At 48.3% G+C, this 18,031-nt stretch overlaps 2 protein-coding genes across 3 annotated transcripts in view; one reads left to right on the forward strand and one right to left on the reverse strand.

Moving 5' to 3' along the window:
• Window positions 1-18,031, forward strand: part of PI4KB (phosphatidylinositol 4-kinase beta) — a 27,999-nt gene continuing 9,968 nt past the window's right edge. The window contains exons 1-4 of one of the 2 annotated variants that reach the window (XM_080800838.1): window positions 1-383; window positions 9,155-10,091; window positions 14,527-14,571; window positions 17,153-17,380. In XM_080800838.1, the coding sequence (XP_080656964.1) occupies window positions 9,183-10,091; window positions 14,527-14,571; window positions 17,153-17,380 (1,182 nt within the window). In that variant the 5' untranslated portion in view covers window positions 1-383; window positions 9,155-9,182. The remainder of the gene's footprint in view (window positions 384-9,154; window positions 10,092-14,526; window positions 14,572-17,152; window positions 17,381-18,031) is intronic. The other variant, XM_080800839.1, reaches the window with a different exon arrangement.
• Window positions 2,572-3,423, reverse strand: LOC308341997 (small ribosomal subunit protein eS4-like). Its single transcript, XM_080802174.1, has one exon. The coding sequence runs from the start codon at window positions 3,400-3,402 to the stop codon at window positions 2,740-2,742; it is 663 nt and encodes a 220-aa protein (XP_080658300.1). The 5' UTR covers window positions 3,403-3,423; the 3' UTR covers window positions 2,572-2,739.

Here is an 18,031-nt window from a genome sequence, read left to right on the forward strand (position 1 = left end):
GACTCCTTAGATTGCTATGGGATTGGTAGGGTCCTGAGCGTCGGAGAAGCAGGAAGGCATATCCCAACAAGGGCTGCTGGGACTCACAAGAATTGAGCCCTCCTGGGATTTTTTTTTTGGGGGGGGGGCGGGGAGGGTCTTGCTTTTGCGGAGGGAAGGCGAGGAAGTTGGGCGGCCCGGTCCAACTTGAGGCAGTGCGAAGGCCCCCTCAGGCGGCGCCGAGGGCAGCCCCTAAGCCGGGGCCTGGCTCAGCCGCCGCGGCCGCTGTCAGGGAAGCGCAGGCGGCCAATGGAACCCGGGAGCGGCCGCTGCTGCTGAGGCGGCGGTGTCGGCAGCCCGACCCCGACCGCCCGCACCCCCTCCGTGGAGGGAGTCCCCAGGAGGTAAGCGACCCCTACCCCGTGAGTCCTCCTGGCCCTGTGAGTTGTGGGGGGGAGTCCCTCTCCCACCCTGTCCCACGCAGCCTGCCCCCGCCCCCACACTTGGGTTTGACTACAGAACTGCCCCCTGGGTGGCAGCTGCACCCCGGGTGCCTTCTCCACCCTTTCTCCTCAAGTCTAGGGTCTCCTCTGCTTTTTTGGCTTCCTCTTCTGTTTAGCTCCTCCCTTCGCCCCGGGATCTCCCCCTCCCCCTTATCCCTGTTGCCTCCGTCCCGAATTATTTTCTCCTAAGTCACTAACCCTTTTCACATCAGGGTACCTCTTGTAATGTCCATCCTTGTTTGCCCTTCCTCATTATCTGTGTTCCTGCCCCAAACCTTTGCCACAGCCTTCGCCTTCATCCCTTTTCCTAATTTTGCCCCTCTCCTCTTGTCTCCGTGCAGCGCCAGCACTGGATTCCCATTTCCCTGAGCTCTCTCTTCCCTGTGGCCCTCAATTCCTCTGTTTCTGATTCCATTACCTCACCGCCACCCACCCAGCTTCTAGCTTCCAAGAATTGCCTGTTCTCCTCCCCTTAAGGAATCTCAGGCCCTCATTGTCATTCCCAAAGTAACACTGGCACTGTACTTTGACCTTAATCCTTACCTTACCCTTCTCTAGAGTGCTTTATGATCCCGGTAACTTTCTTTAGCTTCCCTTTCCCCCGTACCCCAACCTCTGGAGGTTTGTTCCTATAGAAAAGATCTGACAGTGCCTCTTCCCATTCAGGATTTCCATCTCTGGCACCTTCTCTCTTGAGTTTCAAGGATTTTGCTATTCCTGTGACCCTTGGTTCTGCTTTCCCTGTGGTCTTTATGTGTTTTCTGTCACATTCATTATCTCTGCATGCTACTTATTTCAGGATCAGCTAAACCTTGAACTAAGAAGAAAATGTGTTGAGAGGACAGACAGGGGGAGGGGGAAGCCTCAGCTGTTTCACTCAGGTTTTTCTGGACAGAAGTGTGTTTCTGAAAGATGGAGTTAAGTTTTGAAGTTCATATCAGATTACACTTTGTTGACTACCCAGGATCAGCCACTAGGAGGGATGAACAGGCCTGCATGGAAACTGTGTGAGATTGTGAGAAATTTTGTTTTGGATTATTTGATTTTAGGCTTGTACTTAAGAGATCACTGAGTAGAGTGTCTTCCAGATCTACAAGGAGTCAATTTACTGTCTGTGGCTTACTGGAATAGTTTTGGTTGATTCCATAAGGCCTTAGGCCTAGGGTGGGGTTGGGGGTAACTGGAGAAAGAATATGAGACATTAGAAAGAGCTTGGACATTCAGAATCAGGACTCCTGGGTTCAGCATGTGACTTCCTCAGTTGACCTCTAGAGTGACCTTTTTGGGAGAAGGGCCCACTCTGTAGGCATCAGTGCATAATAGGCTACTTGTAGGATGTGGGTTGGGAGAAAATTAGACTTGGTTTATTTGTTTACAAAACATTCTGAGTTTCACAGACAAAAGACATTTTTTTTAAAAGATTTTATTTATTTATTTGACAGAGAGAGAGAGAGCACAAATAGGCAGAGAGGCAGGCAGAGAGAGGGGGAAGCAGGCTCCCCGCTGAGCAGAGAGCCCCACGCGGGACTCTATCCCAGGACCCCGAGATCATGACCTGAGCTGAAGGCAGAGGCTTTAACCAGCCACCCAGGCACCTGCAAAAGGCATTTCTTAGTAGTGGTTTAGCTGACCTGAGAGGTTTTCCTTAATTGTGATCTCTCTGTTGGGTCTTTCTAGTGGACATCTGTGGTAGTAAGGCCATTTGAAAGACAAGCTCCAGGTCTGCTTCCTTTGTCTGCCTTGCCTTTTTTCTCCACTACATGAAGTTGATGACCACCTGTGCTGTTTCTCTTGGACTTGATCCATAACTCCAGATTCTGTGGGTGGAAAGCATGTTTGTGGGAAAGCCTTTTGAGGAAAAGGACTGGAAAAGAGAACTTGGAGTGAAGTGGGGTTCAGGAAACTAGTTGCTCTCTGGTATGCCATGTCTTTCTTGGCCTGTGATAGTGAAGAGGGCATGTGAAGTTGCACTTGTCTTCCAACTCTAGGTCTTTTTGGAAGTAATCATACTTCCTCTTCCCACTTCTCCCTTGTCTCTCTCTCTCTCTCTCTCTTTTTTTTTTTTAATCGTGCTGTATGACCTTTAATTAGGTATAAAGACTTCCAGTCACGTCACCTAGGGACCATTCTACCCGCTGCTCTGTTTGGCCGCCAGTCTCTTGTCTCTCTCTTCAGCAATGGTGAAGCGGATACTCTTTCCATGGGGAAGAGAAATCCATGGTTTGTTGCCTTTGCCAGTAACAAAAATGTTGGAGAGTCAGGTGGCAAAGCTGTTGCCATTGGCATCTTTCACGTGAACCACATCAAACGAACCAGGGTGTCTCTCTCTGTTGGTGATCACACCAATTCGTCCCAGGTTAGCACCCCCAGTCACCATACACAGATTACCAGTGTCAAACTTGATGAAATCAGTAATCTTTCCGGTTTCCAAATCAATCTGAGTGGTATCATTGACCTTGATGAGGGGATCAGAATAGCGGATGGTGCTAGCATCGTGAGTCACCAGATGGGGGATTCCTTTTGTCCCCACAAAGATCTTTCTCACTTTGCACAACTTGTACTTGGCCTCCTCGAGTGTAATCCGATGAACAGCAAAGCGACCCTTGGTATCATAGATCAGACGGAAATTCTCTCCGGTCTTGTCAATGCTGATGACATCCATAAAACCAGCAGGGTATGTTATGTCATTTCGGACCTTGCCATCAATCTTAATAAAACGCTGCATACAGATCTTCTTTACTTCATCTCCTGTTAGGGCATACTTAAGTCTGTTCCTTAGGAAAATGATGAGAGGAAGACACTCTCTCAGCTTACGGGGACCAGTAGATGGGCGAGAAGCAAACACACCAGTCAATTTATCCAGCATCCAATGCTTTGGAGCTGCTACACGCTTCAGATGTTTCTTGGGACCACGAGCCATGGCTGCGCTAGGAACAAAGAGAGACCCTTGTCTCTCTCTCAACTGTTACCCAGAGTACAGTCTCCTCATCCTCCTTTTTAGGAGCAGTTTCACTCCTTGGAAACACCCCCAAAGAGAAATTATATTTCCCCTAGTTTCCCTGCTTCATTCTCAGAGCTGGGTCCACACTGCATGAGAACATGTTTCCTGAATGCCATCCAAAGCAGCAAATTGAGATTCTTTGATTTGGGGAAGAAGTTTGGGAGGAACCTTTCAGTAATTGGCATGAGACAAGAGAGGGCCTAGTCCAAGCACATTTGGGGCTTGCTGTGGGGAGGAATAGTTCAGAGCGAGGTGAATGCACAGGTTACTTTCTTTGCCATCTCTCTGTTTCAGCAGGGGCTCCCATAGCTGGCTTGGGCTGTCTGACTGGATCTGCTTATACCAGCTCCTGTGGCCCTGCACAGAGACTTCTCAGCTTGATTCAATATTGACTTAACTACCCTGAGACCACTGCCTTCTCTACTTTTCTGCTGCTAGCTCTAGAATGCCCTCTTCCCTGTTGCCAGTCCCCCACTGGGGTCTCGGGGAAGCATTCACATGATTCCTGCTAGGACCTGAGCCTACTTCACTATTTGGCCTCAAGTTTCTATGAGGAAAAAGTAGTACTTGATCTTCACTTTGTCCATTGAGGTCAAGGGGGAAAAATGAGCTGAGACCCTTTTAACAAAAGGTTTGAGTTAGACTTTAAGATACGAGGAGGAACTTCTCAACAGCCGAACAAGCAGCCTAAGGTGATGTGGTATCTCTTTGGAAGAGCAGCTTCTTTTTAAAAATTATCATCAAAGGTGGGGTGCCTGGCTGGCTCAGTTGGTGGAGCACACAACTCTTGATCTCTGATTCGTAAGTTCAAGCCCCATGATGAGTGTAGAGAGTACTTAAAAAAATAAAATCTTTAAAAGAAAATTATTATCAAAGGCAAACATGCACTTGGTAATAAATCCAATGATACCTAAGAGTTTATGGTGGAATCAGCAGTCCCTTTCCATTCTGCCCAGTCCTCCTTTAGAGTGAACATCTTAATTATCTCCATGTTTATTTCTGAAGGTTATCACCATAGCATTGGATAAAATGTTTGTGCCTCTATTTCTTGATTTATTTATTAATTGTTAAAAAAGATTGAACATTAGAGGATTTATACTTCTTGTTTATATAATTGTCATTATTATTTATTAGAAGCCCGTGTAATTTTAAATAACATATGTGAACTTCTCTTTCTTTTCCATGAACTTGTAACAGTCTCTTTTAACTATCCACCTTGTAGGATGAAGATAGTGGCTTCACTATCCTTTTTTCCAACTCACACGATCCATCTCAAAGGGAGGAAAATTGAGCTTGCCTATCTGCTTGGAAATCAGATGATCTCTTAAGACAATTCCACAAAAGTACAGGAACCTTTAAAAACACGAGGATTTGTCTGAACCAGTTCATATTTTTCTAGTCCCCCAAGAAGGGCATGGTCATTAGCCTGGTGGGGGGATTGATTTGGGGCTTTCTACTATCTTGTCTCAGCAGAGACCAATCCAGGAAACCCTTTAATGGAGATCAGTGGGGGGTTGGAGGGCTCTTTGCCTAGAATCTTTTGAGGTGACAAGAAACAGAAAGCCAGGTTAAATGTCCCCTCTCCCTAGAGTTTTTGCAGACATTTACTTAAATGCTAAGTCATACAGAACACAAGCATGTACACCCTTTCTGTCCTCTATAGCCACTGCTATGCTCAGCCCTGAACAGCCCCCTGGTGCATGGATGAGGATTCCCTACATTACCCAGACAATTAGCTGTGGAGACCAGTCAGTTGTTAACACTCCTTCACTCTCACCCCAGTGCCTAGAAGCCAGCTGCTAGGCTGGGGTGGGGAAGGCCTCTAAGGGTTCCTTCATCATCCAATTGGAAGACCAGTTTAGGCCCCCAGTGTGAAATGTGGAGCCTCAGTTGTTTGAATGTTCTTGAGAGCATAGGAGCCATTTGATATTAAAGGTTTGGATTGTCGTCTTTCTTCCTGTTCTCTTGCAAGGGGAAGGGTGATGAATATAGGACCTCTTCCTTTTTTCTTTTGCTTTCTAGTCCTTTCGCTTTCTTTAGAATGGTTCCTTACCAAAGCTATATTGTCTTTGCTTTTGAAAATGAATGAATTGATGTTGAACATTGTATTAGGACTTAGGTGTTGCAGAATCCCTTTCCTATTTCTTATTGTCTAAATTGGCAAGTCAAGACCTCCTCTCCCCATGACTTGTTTCAGATGTAGCCATTCCTTGAGGCTCAGGGAGGCGAGGGAGGTCCAGCTCCAATTTGGTAGGTTTCTAGTGGCAGAGCCACTAGAGAGGAGTCCACCTTCCCTGCATCTCTTGACACCATCTGGTTCCCTGGGGAATAAGGACTGTGAGATGGGGGTCTGTTCAGTGGAAAAGTCCCCTGAGTGCTGTGATGGGGGATTCCTGGTTAACCTCTGGGATAAGAAATAATAATAATAATAATGGCATCCTTCCCTCCCCTCCTGGTGTTAGTAATAATCCCAGTAGTGATCAGTTGAGGCAGGCATCTGCTGAGGATCCTGGGAGGTCTGAGGTGCTGTATATGGGAGGCTATCTGAACTTCATGTCCCTTGGAAGTTTTGAAAAGTGGATTTCAGGAGCTTTTGATAACTTGGAAGTCTCTGGAGTAGAGGGAAGGGGAAAGATCTGCCAAGCATAGAGACACTGAGGGAAAAATAAAAGCTGGTTGTATAAAATGACTGAGGCTATCATGTGAGTTTTTCAGCAAACCTAAAAGGTGATGGTCTCAGTTGAATTAGAATGACCCACTGGTGCAGAGTGCTCTATTGTGGCAGAGTTGTGGCAAGGAGTGATTAAAGCTTTCTTATTATTTCTTTTTTTTAATTTAATTTTATTTATTTATTTAACAGAGAGAGAGACAGAGAGAAACAGAGATCACAAGTAGGCAGAGAGGCAGGCAGAGAGAGACGGGGAAGCAGGCTCCCTACTGAGCAGAGAGCCCCATGTGGGGCTCCATCCCAGGACCCTGAGACCATGACCTGAGCCAAAGGCAGAGGCTTAATCCACTGAGCCACCCAGGTGCCCCTTATTATTTCTGTCTAACTTAAAGTTGGCGAGTAGAGACACCTCCACATAGGCAGCCATGCTGGTTCTACTACTCAGAGGGCTCTGCCTAATTTTAGGAGAGAGCATGATGAACGAGTTGCCAAATTTTTACTGATACCAAGCTTAAGCTGCATCAGAGAAATTAAATTCATGGATGCGAACTTCTTGTTTGACAGAGTGGGGAGAAAGATAAGCTGAAGTAGCCTTTTTTGGTGATCTCTGAGAACAGAAGAATTCCCCATCTGTCTTCCTGCAAGACTTTAGTAGTGACTGCTGGGAGGCAGGGAGCTAGACAATAGTATGGGTAGAGCAGAGTAACTGACTTTTTTTTTTAAGATTTTATTTATTCATTTGACAGAGAGAGAGAGAGCGCAAGTAGTCAGAGCAGCAGACAGAGGGAAAGGGAGAAGCAGACTCTGCTGAGCAGAGAGCCTGATGCGGGGCTTGAACCCAGGACCCTAGGATCATGACCTGAGCCCAGGGCAGCCCCTTAACCAACTGAGCCACCCAGGCGCCCCTGAGATTAACTGACTCTTAACATTTCAGAGGTGCAAGAAGAGGCACTGGAAGGGTGGTGGTGGGAAATGGGGCTTCCCGCAGTGATTAGAGAACTTGTATCTCAAGCCTCCTTTCACCAACCCGAAGTTATATGCACTCAGACTCACATCAAAGGCAGCATCACTAATAGTTGGAAACTACCTGCATTTCAGCTCCACAGTAGATTCTGCCTTCCTCTTGCTCACACTCTTGAGTTAATCTTAGACTCACTCTCATTTGTGTTTTTGTGAAAAGGCCTCTGAGCCTGTTGTTGACTATAGTCAGGCTCTGGAGCTGGGTTGATCTGACATCAACAATGTGCCTCTCCCAGTCTTTGCTTTGAAATTTCCTTCTGTTCTACTATTCTAATCCAAATTTGGTGGGGCTCAGGAGAATCGTTCTAGGAGGGCAGTGGCTTTTTGTCAGCAATGTTCTCTCACCCCAGAGAGGGATTCTTGGTGATGTGATTCCTGTTCTTCCCTGTTCTTTGGATGTTATAGACCCATGAGCTCTAGCTGAATTCTTTTTGCCTTCTCCCAGCCTTTCTAGTTCTTGGGCTGTGTGTATGGTAATGGAGAAAGTAGTATAGTAGAGAGGGGTGTCATGGGAGATTCTTAGACAACAAGTTTTTGGAAGATTCTTAGTCAATAAGTGTAACTCTGATTGACTTATTTCCTTATAAACAGTGTATGTGTGTGCACACACACACTCGTACACATAAACACTGTTTCCTGATTTGTTAGGTGATTAGGATTCACCTAATATTTATTGAGTACTACTGCGTGCCAAGGACTGTGCTAGATCCTACACTCATGAAGTTTTCCCACACAGCAGTAATAAGTAGATGTGGGGGAAAAAAAAAAAAAGAAGAAGTAGATGTGTTTTTCCCATTTTGCAGTTGAGGAAACAAACTCAGAAGATACATGGTTTGCGTAAGTTTACACATCTGATAATGGCGGAGCTAGGATCTTGAATCCCAGCGCATTTGACTCCAAGTTCAGGAGTCTTTCCACTATACCTAACTGCTACAGCACTAGAGAAAGGGGGAATGACGTCATGAAGCCAGACAAGCATAAATGGCACACTTCAGCAGGGGTGTTGATGGTTGTTTTAGAGCTGTTTTCTTCTCACTGAAGCCTGGATGTTATTTGCTGGCCCTTATTCCTTGGGAACTTTGAGTATGAAGGGAAGGTAAGAAAGTATCTGTGTCTAGAAAAACATATCAGGACTTGGATACCGGGGGCATCTGGCTGGCTCAGTCGGAAGAGCGTGGGACTCTTGATCTCAGGATCTTGAGTTTGATCGAGCCCCACATTGGGTGTAGAGATTACTTAAATAAAAATAAACCTTAAAAAAAAAAAGACTTTGATACCAAATGGAGGTGAGATGCTTAGGACCTGTGTCTGGAGTGTTATAGGAGTAAGGAAATATGATTTAAAGAGGAAAAGAGAAAGGTATTGGCAGGCATGTCAAGGGAAACACAAGACCACAAAGATAGAAAAGCATTTGAAGAGTGAGAGACAAGGGAATAAGACCAGAATTGCTTCCCAGTCTACCTGAAGAATTTGTAAACCTATGTAAACATAACGTATAAAGCAGCATTTTGCAAATGCAAGTTAGGAACAGAGGCTAAGCAGATAGCTAAGTGCAGAAGGAGGGGAGAGTACTGTGGTGATCAGCAGTGGAGGTAGTCAGGGAAGGCTTCCTGGGAGATGACTTCTCATCTGATTTTTTTTTTTTTAAAGATTTTATTTATTTATTTGACAGACAGAGATCACAAGTAGGCAGAGAGGCAGGCAGAGAGAGAGGAGGAAGCAGGCTCCCTGCTAAGCAGAGAGCCTGACGCGGGACTCGATCCCAGGACCCCGGGATCGTGACCTGAGCTGAAAGCAGAGGCTTTAACCCACTGAGCCACCCAGGTTCCCTCTCATCTGATTTTGAAGGAGTCTAAGAAGACAAAAGAGAGGAGGGGCCGGGGAAGTTTTCATGGTAGGCGAAAGGAAGACCTGAGGATGGCACTACTAACCATTGTATGTATGTCTCCCTTTCTGTTCCTTTCTCCCTCCTTCCTCCTGTAGCTTGGAAGCTCAAAGTCTGGCTGTGGCCATGGGAGACATGGTGGTGGAACCTGCACCCCTGAAGCCAACTTCTGAGCCCACTCCTAGCCCACCAGGGAATAATGGGGGTTCCTTGCTAGGCGTCATCACAGAGGGGGTCGGGGAACTATCAGTGATTGACCCTGAGGTGGCCCAGAAGGCCTGCCAGGAGGTGCTGGAGCAAGTCAAGCTTTTGCATGGAGGCGTGGCTATATCTAACACAGATACCCCACTGGAGTTGGTCAATGGGGATGTTTTGGACAATGCAGTCCGTTGCCTGGACGATCCACCTGCCCAGATAAGGGAGGAGGAAGATGAAATGGGGGCCACTGTGGCCTCGAGCACAGCCAAGGGAGCAAGGAGGCGGCGGCAGAACAACTCTGCCAAACAGTCCTGGCTGCTGAGGCTATTTGAGTCAAAACTATTTGACATCTCCATGGCCATTTCATACTTGTACAACTCCAAGGAGCCTGGAGTACAAGCCTACATTGGCAACCGGCTCTTCTGCTTTCGCAATGAGGATGTGGACTTCTATCTGCCCCAGTTGCTTAACATGTACATCCACATGGATGAGGACGTGGGTGACGCCATCAAGCCCTACATAGTCCATCGCTGCCGCCAGAGCATTAACTTTTCCCTCCAGTGTGCCCTGTTGCTTGGGGCCTACTCTTCAGACATGCACATTTCCACTCAGCGACACTCCCGTGGGACCAAGCTCCGGAAGTTGATCCTCTCAGATGAGCTGAAGCCAGCTCACCGGAAGAGGGAGCTGCCCTCCTTGACCCCAGCCCCTGACATGGGGCTGTCTCCCTCTAAGAGGACTCACCAGCGCTCTAAGTCCGATGCGACCGCCAGCATAAGTCTCAGCAGCAACCTGAAACGAACAGCCAGCAACCCTAAAGTGGAAAATGAGGATGAGGTAAAATGCCTGGGAGGGGCAGCGGGGTAAGATGGCATGGAGACAGGATGTCTGACATACAATTCCTCTGTCCTTTTCTCTCCTTCCCTCTGTTTCATTTCACTGATAAAAGCATGGGATGTCAGAGTGGAAAAAGACCTTAGAAATCATGTATCCCAACTGTCTCATTTTACAGAGGAAGAACTCAGAGACCTAGAGAGATAGAAGTGACTTGCCTCAGGTCATGTAGCTAACAGCAAGGCTGACAATCCTGACTCTCTCCAGTTGTTTTTACTCAACTTCACTGCCATTCCATTAACCACTTACTTACTGAAAACGGTGGCAGAGACCCTCTCCACCCTGACTTGAGACCTGGGATATCTACCAGAACCTCTCAGAGTAGCAGCCATCAGGGAGGAAAAGGGATGATGTGTGTGCTGGGGGGAAGGGTATAAATAGAGCCTTAACTTCATTCTCCTGGTCACTCCTCATAATCCTCTGCCCCACTCTCCAAAGATCCTGCTTTTTGTTGACTTAAGAATAAGGTTCCTTCCCTATCACTGAGGTATCTGCAGAATGCCCTCATCCCTGCCTTTCCTCGGGGAAGGGATGTCTTAGCATTTGGGAGAAGCACAAAGGGAAGAGGGAACCGGTCTTGGTGTAGAGGAAATCTTGGGCATGTCCAGAGTCTAGTCAGAGACCTGAAAGCTGGAAAGAAGAGGAGGCCACAGGAGCATTTGAGGGTGTCCAGAGCAGGGAGGAGATAAGCACATCAGTAGATTATGCCCACCTTCCATTCCATATCTGGACTGATAGCTTGGAAGTTGCCACTGGACAGTTGTCAGTGACCTGGTGTCCTAGCCAGACAATGATGCCCCAGTCCCCCCTCTGACTCACCACTGGCCCAGCTCTCATCCTGGCTGCCAGCCCAGCCTGGGAAAGAAGGGAGAAAAGAATAAGGAATTTGCACTTGTTGGAAAATGCATATTGCTGTGGTGGTGGCATCTACCCCATGGGGCACATAACCCACCTACGGTTTTGATACAATGGGACTTCTTTTCAACTTCTTTGAATCTGAGTGACCAGGGAAGGGAAAAGGCAGGACAGAGGGAGACTACAGAGCCTGCTTTCTGGGAAATTTGGGGTTTTGTTAGGATAATAATAATGAAGCTAAAAGAGCTGACATGTATTGGGCCCCTCTTAAGTGCCAAGCATCATGCCAAGTACTTAACGTTTCATCCTCAACAGTCTTAAGAGACAGGGATTATTTTACCATTGAAGACACAAGCTTAGAGAGGTGAGGTGATTTGCCCAGCATCCCTCAGCTGGGCCTCACATCAGGTGTTGCTCTTAATCATTCAGCTGAGCCATCTTGCTTATTTCTCAGCATCTGCATTCCCAGGTCCTCAGCTGTCCACTTGGGGAAGAATGGCCAAAGCCCATCTAGGTTTCCACAATTCCCTGCACAGGCAGAAGACCACAGACGTTCTCAGAACCAAAATGGACCATTTTCTTTTTTGGTTGAGCTTGGCAGGGAAGTTCAGAGTCATGAGGGAGGTTGTTGTAGAACAAGAAGAATCATCCACATCTGGTGGGACTAAGGTCCTGAAGGGTTTGGGGCCCCTTCTCTTGGGGTCAAGCCTGTAGCAGTATATGTGTGAGCAGCTGCAAGTGAGCCCCTTAGTGCTCCTGTCAGGCATGGCTTTTCTCTATACTCACTTGGTAGTCACCATCTTAGGACCGGAAAAGCTGAAGCCTCGGGCCTACTCTGTGCTGGTCCTTGGTCCCTCTTCCTTGGATTTAACTCCTTCCAAGGATGGGATTATAGGTGACTGTGAGACACAGGTATTCTGTGAGCGCTAAATCCTCTGGGGTGGCTTCTCTGGCTGCCATTCTTCCCTGGCTCCTTATCATGGGTTATTAGATCCAGGAAAGGAAGGAGATACCATATCCCTAGGCATTCCTGGCTTATCTGATGCCAGCAGAATGAGATACCCGAATCCACTGTGTGTTCTTAGGAAACGTGAGAGCAGGAGTGAGCGAATAAATATGAATATCTCTGGGGTCTGAGCATTGGAGTCTTCAGCACAGAGGTCTGTCTGAACCCCTTTGGCAGTTTGAGGATTTGTCTGTCAAGGCTTTTGTTCCCCACATACCAAGGGAATTGGTTTTCCTCCTTCTGCTCCTCCTCCCCTGTTATGCAACATTCATTCACTCAACAAATGAGCTTGTACTGTGTACACAGTGCATGCCAGAGGCAGTGAGGGATGAAGGATGAAGTGCGGCTCTTCCCTCCAAGAATTTGTAATGTGGAGACCCCATTTTATCTACAAGTCTGTGTAGTGTGTGACTCTCAATTTTGTATACTGAAACTTTACAGAATTTATCTGGTGGGGTTTTTTACTCTCTTGAAAAGCTGTTTCCTGTATATAAGGAGGAAGTCTACAGCTTACTAAACAAAGCACGTCATTATCTAAGAAGAAGTTCTGGAGGGTAAAGTGAGGCCACCGAGAAGAGGCCCCTGCTCACTCAGCTCTCTTCCTGCCCGGAGTCTCCCTGCATGGTCCTTTTCTGCCCAGATCTCACACAGGGGTTCTGTTTTCTTTTAATGGCAGATCTTTCACACTCTCCACAATAAGCCAAAGACTCTAGCACAGATTTCTCCCAGCCCCCACCATTTCAGCCCCCAAAGCCTGCTGCTTCAAAGCAGATTTTGTCAGCCTAATTGGAGGAGTCTGCTCAGGTAGCAGCCAAATGGTAAACATTTTGGCCTAGAATGGGGGCCCAGGGAGCAGAGATGATTTAGCTACCGCCCCACCCCCCCACCCCACATCATGACACTCTAGTAGATCAGCTCTGTCTTTTCAGGACTATAACCTTTGTACAGAGAAATCTGTTGTGTGTCACACTTGAAGCCCCAGTGGGCCTTCCAGCCTGATGTGGTATGATGTCAGCTTCTTGGCCTCAGCTTTTCTCCTGGAGCTGACTCAGTATGAGTGACTCAAGCCTACAGAGTAGGAGAGAGGAAAAGATCATGATATACCTCCCTTCCCCCAAGGCTACTAATGAGTCAGCCAGGCCCTGTCTGTGGAAGAATCAGCTGGAGCATTGCTCATGGAGCTGGTACCCTTCCTGCTGTTCCTTCCCCAACCACTTCATGGATAGAAATTGAACCACTAAGTCTGAACAGGCCCTGACAACCTCACTGCCTCAGTTCTTCCTCCCACCTCTCGCCAAAGCAGAGGAGTTGTTGCCTTGGGATAGTATTTGGCCTGCCTTCTCTAAGTGCCCCTCTTCTCAGATTCTTCAAGGAATATCCTGACTAGAGGACCTCCACCTAGAAGAGAATGTAAACTGTGGAATAGAATTAAGTAGATGCTTGAAATGCTAATTGTGGAGTAGAAGCTCAGTAACTACTGCCCTCCTGCCCTGGGAGCTCCCAGGACTCTGTCTCTAAGTCCAGGCCCCTGCCCTCCTGCCATCTGTGCATGCATATTGCCGCCTTCTCCCTGCCCTGGGAGACCTTGGCAGACAGAACTCAGATTGGGCCCATGCACAAGCTGTAGTAGAGCTGCTGACGGCAAGTGTGACCACCAGCCCTTTCCCAGTAAGACACGGCTGGGTGAGATTCAGATAAATCTCCTAGGCTGGGACCTGGACAGTTGCTGCCCTGCTGCTCAGCTTTCTCAGGTAGATGGACCTAGGACCAGCTCCACAGCCGAGGTCCAAAAATTATAATGTACTGAGTGTGGCATGAAACAGATAGGAAGCCTGGGGAGGTTAAGTAGATAGGAGAGTTAGCCATCTTTTACACCTAGCAATATCTAGCCCAGAGGTGTCATGCTCATGGATCTGGGGTGTCCCTTCTCACATGGCTCAAGGTTGGGACTGGTCTTCCCAGGATGATAATGAGACTGGTTGGAAAGGAGACACCCCTGGTACTGAAGTTTAGCTCTTTAACTTCCACCCCGACATTTGCAAGAAGCTGGAGGAATGCAGGCATTCCAGTATGGGGGCCATGCAACTTGTTAAAATAAGTTTCTTTGTGGTAGCTTCCACAGAGAAGGGTTTGGTTGGGAGCATGAGAGTGGCTGAAGAGAAAGGGGGCAGCTAGGCGGTGCACTTACTGCCCTGAGGCACCCAGCTGTAGGGTATGTCCTGGAGGGAGAGCTTGGTGCAGGCCAGGAGAGAAGGGGAGAAAGTGAAAAGCCCAGGCCCTCTGTCTCTTCAGCCCTTCTGACCCTATGATCTGAGCCAGCCCTCCAGCATCTCCCCCAAGTTTCAAGAATTTGGGCAAGTGGTGTTTCTGGGTTGACTTTCTCTCATTAAAGCAGCCAGGTAGAGGTACACTGAGAGAAGCAGTTATGATCCAAGTTGGAGCTAAATTCTTTGCCTTTGTCTCTCTCCCCTCCCTCCCTGCCCTTCCTCCTCCCCTTGCCCTCTGGCCCTTTCCCAGGAGCTCTCCTCCAGCACCGAGAGTATTGATAATTCATTCAGTTCCGTAAGTGGGGCCAGGCTGGGACTGGGTGGCAGGCTCCCCTCTGTGGCCGCATTTCCTCTCCGTCCCCAGGTCTTCTGAGTCCCCAGGCCAAGGCTGGAGTTAAAAGGTGTCTTTTCTTCCTGGGAGATCAGCCCTTCCCTCCCAGGACTTCCCAGCCTGGAGGAGTCCCCTGCCCTTTGTCACCAGTGCCCTGAGCCTGGGCTTAGTCCCGCTCAATCCTTCCCAGACGCAGCTGGGATGCAGTGCGACTCAGCCCCCAGTTCCGGGTCTCTAGAGCAATCAGCTGGGAGAGAGGTAGAATTTACCCCTGGATTGGAGCCAAGAATTGCTTGGCAGAAACCCCCCGGGATCCTATTTCTCCCACCCAGAACCCTTTCCCCATGGCTTCTGCCATCAGACCATCAAATATTTATTCGGTTCTTCCAAATGCTAGGTGCTGTGCTGGGGAGCAGACCCCAAAAGCAAACAGGATTTGGCCTGAAGGAAAGTTTTACCTCCCCACAGCCAGTTTTCTTTTTTAGTTTCAACCATCTTTCTTCCAGGTCTGAGTTCTTCCCTTTCCCAGCTCACTGCCCAGGAGGTTCCTTAATCCGCATTCTCCTTTCTTGTTCCCTCTGGACTAACCCCTGACCCTCTGGTCCCACAGGGTCTCAGACCTTGTTGCTGGGCAGAGACGTGAGAGGAAATGCTGGACCCTCTGGGAGTTTGGATGACTTTTTTACATTTTCTTTTTTATTTATCTACCCAATCAGTTTTCTCACTTCTGTGCTGATCCCCTTTCAATCATGATTCCTATCTCCTCCCATGTGGCAGAGCCTCTCTCAAGGCCTGGGGTCACATCTCCAACTTGCTGAAGGAACATAGCTCCCCCCCCCCCCGCCCTTACCCAAATGCTCCTTTGAGGATGGGAAGGAATTCTGCCTTTTCTATTCTGAGTTGAGTATGAATTGGTTGGGGTGGAGGGTCCTTGGAACAGTGACCATTTGCCTCCTGAGTGGGAAGATTAGGGATCAGGATAAATGAAGAAGTGAGTTTCCAAATTTCCTCTTCCTTTCTTTTTTCTTTTTTTTTTTTTTTTAAGATTTTTTTATTTGACACAGAGAGATCACAAGGCAGAGAGGCAGGCAGAGAGAGTGGAGGAAGCTGGCTCCCCGCTGAGCAGAGAGCCCGATGCAGCTCCATCCCAGGACCCTGAGACCATGACCTAGGCAGAGGCTTTAACCCACTGAGCCACCCAGGCGCCCCTCCTCTTCCTTTCTTATGCTTTCTCCGTGAGGCCCCTGGGATATTTCCAGGGACCACAGAAGCCCAGTTCTGCTGTCTTCTTTTCTTGATCTCTTTTCAACCCTGTCTCCCAGGGCATCCCCATTTGATTCCCCATATCCTGTTTCATTATTATGTGGGACCCTGAGCCAGTGCCCAGTGAGGCAGAGGCTGAGAAGTTAGCTGTTCCTTTGAACCTTGGCTCTTTGCATATGCAGAGATGGGCCCGGTACTACCCATCTTCCAAAAAGAAGCTCTTTTTTGCAGTGTGAGGGAGTGAGGGTAGAAATTCTCAGTTCTCAGGAAACTAAGCAGGACCCACAGAGAGGAAGAGAAAGACCTGGTGAGTGAAATGCTGTTTTTTATAAGAAGAGGAAATATTGTTCTTACCTAGCTGAGGGGAGCTGGGATAGGGATGCTGGTGGCTACCTTGATAAAGTACCCCTTAATGGTAGAAGGACTTAGGCTGAGAAAAGGGCTCTTCTTTGTGTCCATCTTTTCCCCCACCCTCACCTCACTGCCCAGATGGACTTTGCCCTCTCTGGGAATAATGAAGTGCCCAGTCTGAGGAGCCAAGCTCACAGCAGGGAATTAATATGGGGAGTCTGTCCCTGAGAGGTAGGGAAAGAGGACCCAAGGAGGAACCACTGAAGGAGATAGACCTTCAGGGCCCTTGTCAAGGGCTGACAGGAGCTTTCTCCACCCACTCCCCACACCTACCTCCCTCTGTCTGCTTTTTCTGTCCGGGTTGATTGTTCCCTCATTAACAGATCCCCCTTCAGATCCCCTGCATGTGCACTGACACCTTGTAAGAGATTGTGGGGTGGATAGGGGGATGCTGTGAAAGGTAACAAAAGTCATTTGAATGGATTAAGTCCTTCTTTGAAAGGAGATGTAGGGACTCAGAGTACCCCTCCCTAGTCTGGGGCACTGGCAGAGGCCCTCAGCAGAGTGCCCGAGGACCTGAAGATAAGTGAAACGCATCAGGTATAAGCAGCTCTTCTCTCTGGATGTTGTCCCCCCACCCGTCTTGAAGCCTTGGAACAGTTCGTAACAAATTCAGGTCCAAATGAAGAGGGCTATCTCCAGTGACACAGGTTCCCACCCACCTCACCCTCAAGAATCAGCCTGTGGAGGAGTATGCTGCCTTTTCTACCTTTGCCCAGCTGATGTCAGGAGTGGAATGGTGGCATGCTGAAAGATAGCTCCTTCCCTAGCGTTCTCCAGACTGGGATCCATGGCTAGGAGTGGCTGAGTGGGTGGGCCACTTTTTCTGTGGTTTCTTCACCATCTTTTACTTTGCCCCAACCCCCTGTAGCCCGTCAGACTGGCTCCTGAGCGAGAATTCATCAAGTCCCTGATGGCGATTGGCAAGCGGCTGGCCACACTCCCCACCAAGGAGCAGAAAACACAGCGGCTGATCTCAGAGCTCTCCCTGCTCAACCATAAGCTCCCTGCCCGAGTCTGGCTGCCCACTGCCGGCTTTGACCACCACGTGGTCCGTGTGCCCCACACCCAGGCTGTTGTCCTCAACTCCAAGGACAAGGTAGGTGGGCTCTGGCCCATACCCTACCCCCTATTTGACTCTTCTCCTGTGGTTGTCAGGTTCATGCGTGCACCCAGGGATGCTTCACCAACATCCTGGCCTCCACAGTTCATGTGCACATGTCGGTCTAGACTTTACCTCAGTGCTGTTGTGATTCTGAGGGCCTTCTTGTCCCCCTTTTTTGGGCCTTGATTTTCTGGACCAAAAGAGGCCAAACTTTTCAGCTTGCCTCTTCTTCCCATGTCTCAGCAGAGAGTTGCTCTCCAGTCTCCTTCCGGCCCTTTGGTAGGTCTTCCCCAGCCTTCCATAACTCTTAGGCTTTCCAGATACAGTGACAGTGGGAGTAGAGACATCTCTTATTTCTAAGACCTTTGCTGATCAGAGTGGGAAGGTAGAAGGAGTGAAGGATGCCGGATTCACGTTGGAGAGAATTAGCTGTCTGCTGATTGGAATGAGTACTAATGGTTCAGATTCTTCTTTCAGAAGAAGTATTGAGGATTAGAACCCTGCTTGGAACAGTGCCTGGCTTTTTCCCAGTCTGTCTTTGGACAAGCCCCCAGATGGGTTTCTAGGCCTCTCTGAAAGTGGTAATTGATAGTTTTGCCCGAGTATATCATCTGTACATGTTGAAGCTCAGCTGAAACTTTTTTC

This window comes from Martes martes (genome assembly GCF_963455335.1).
Source record: "Martes martes genome assembly, chromosome: 4".
NCBI classification, from domain to species: Eukaryota; Metazoa; Chordata; class Mammalia; order Carnivora; family Mustelidae; genus Martes; species Martes martes.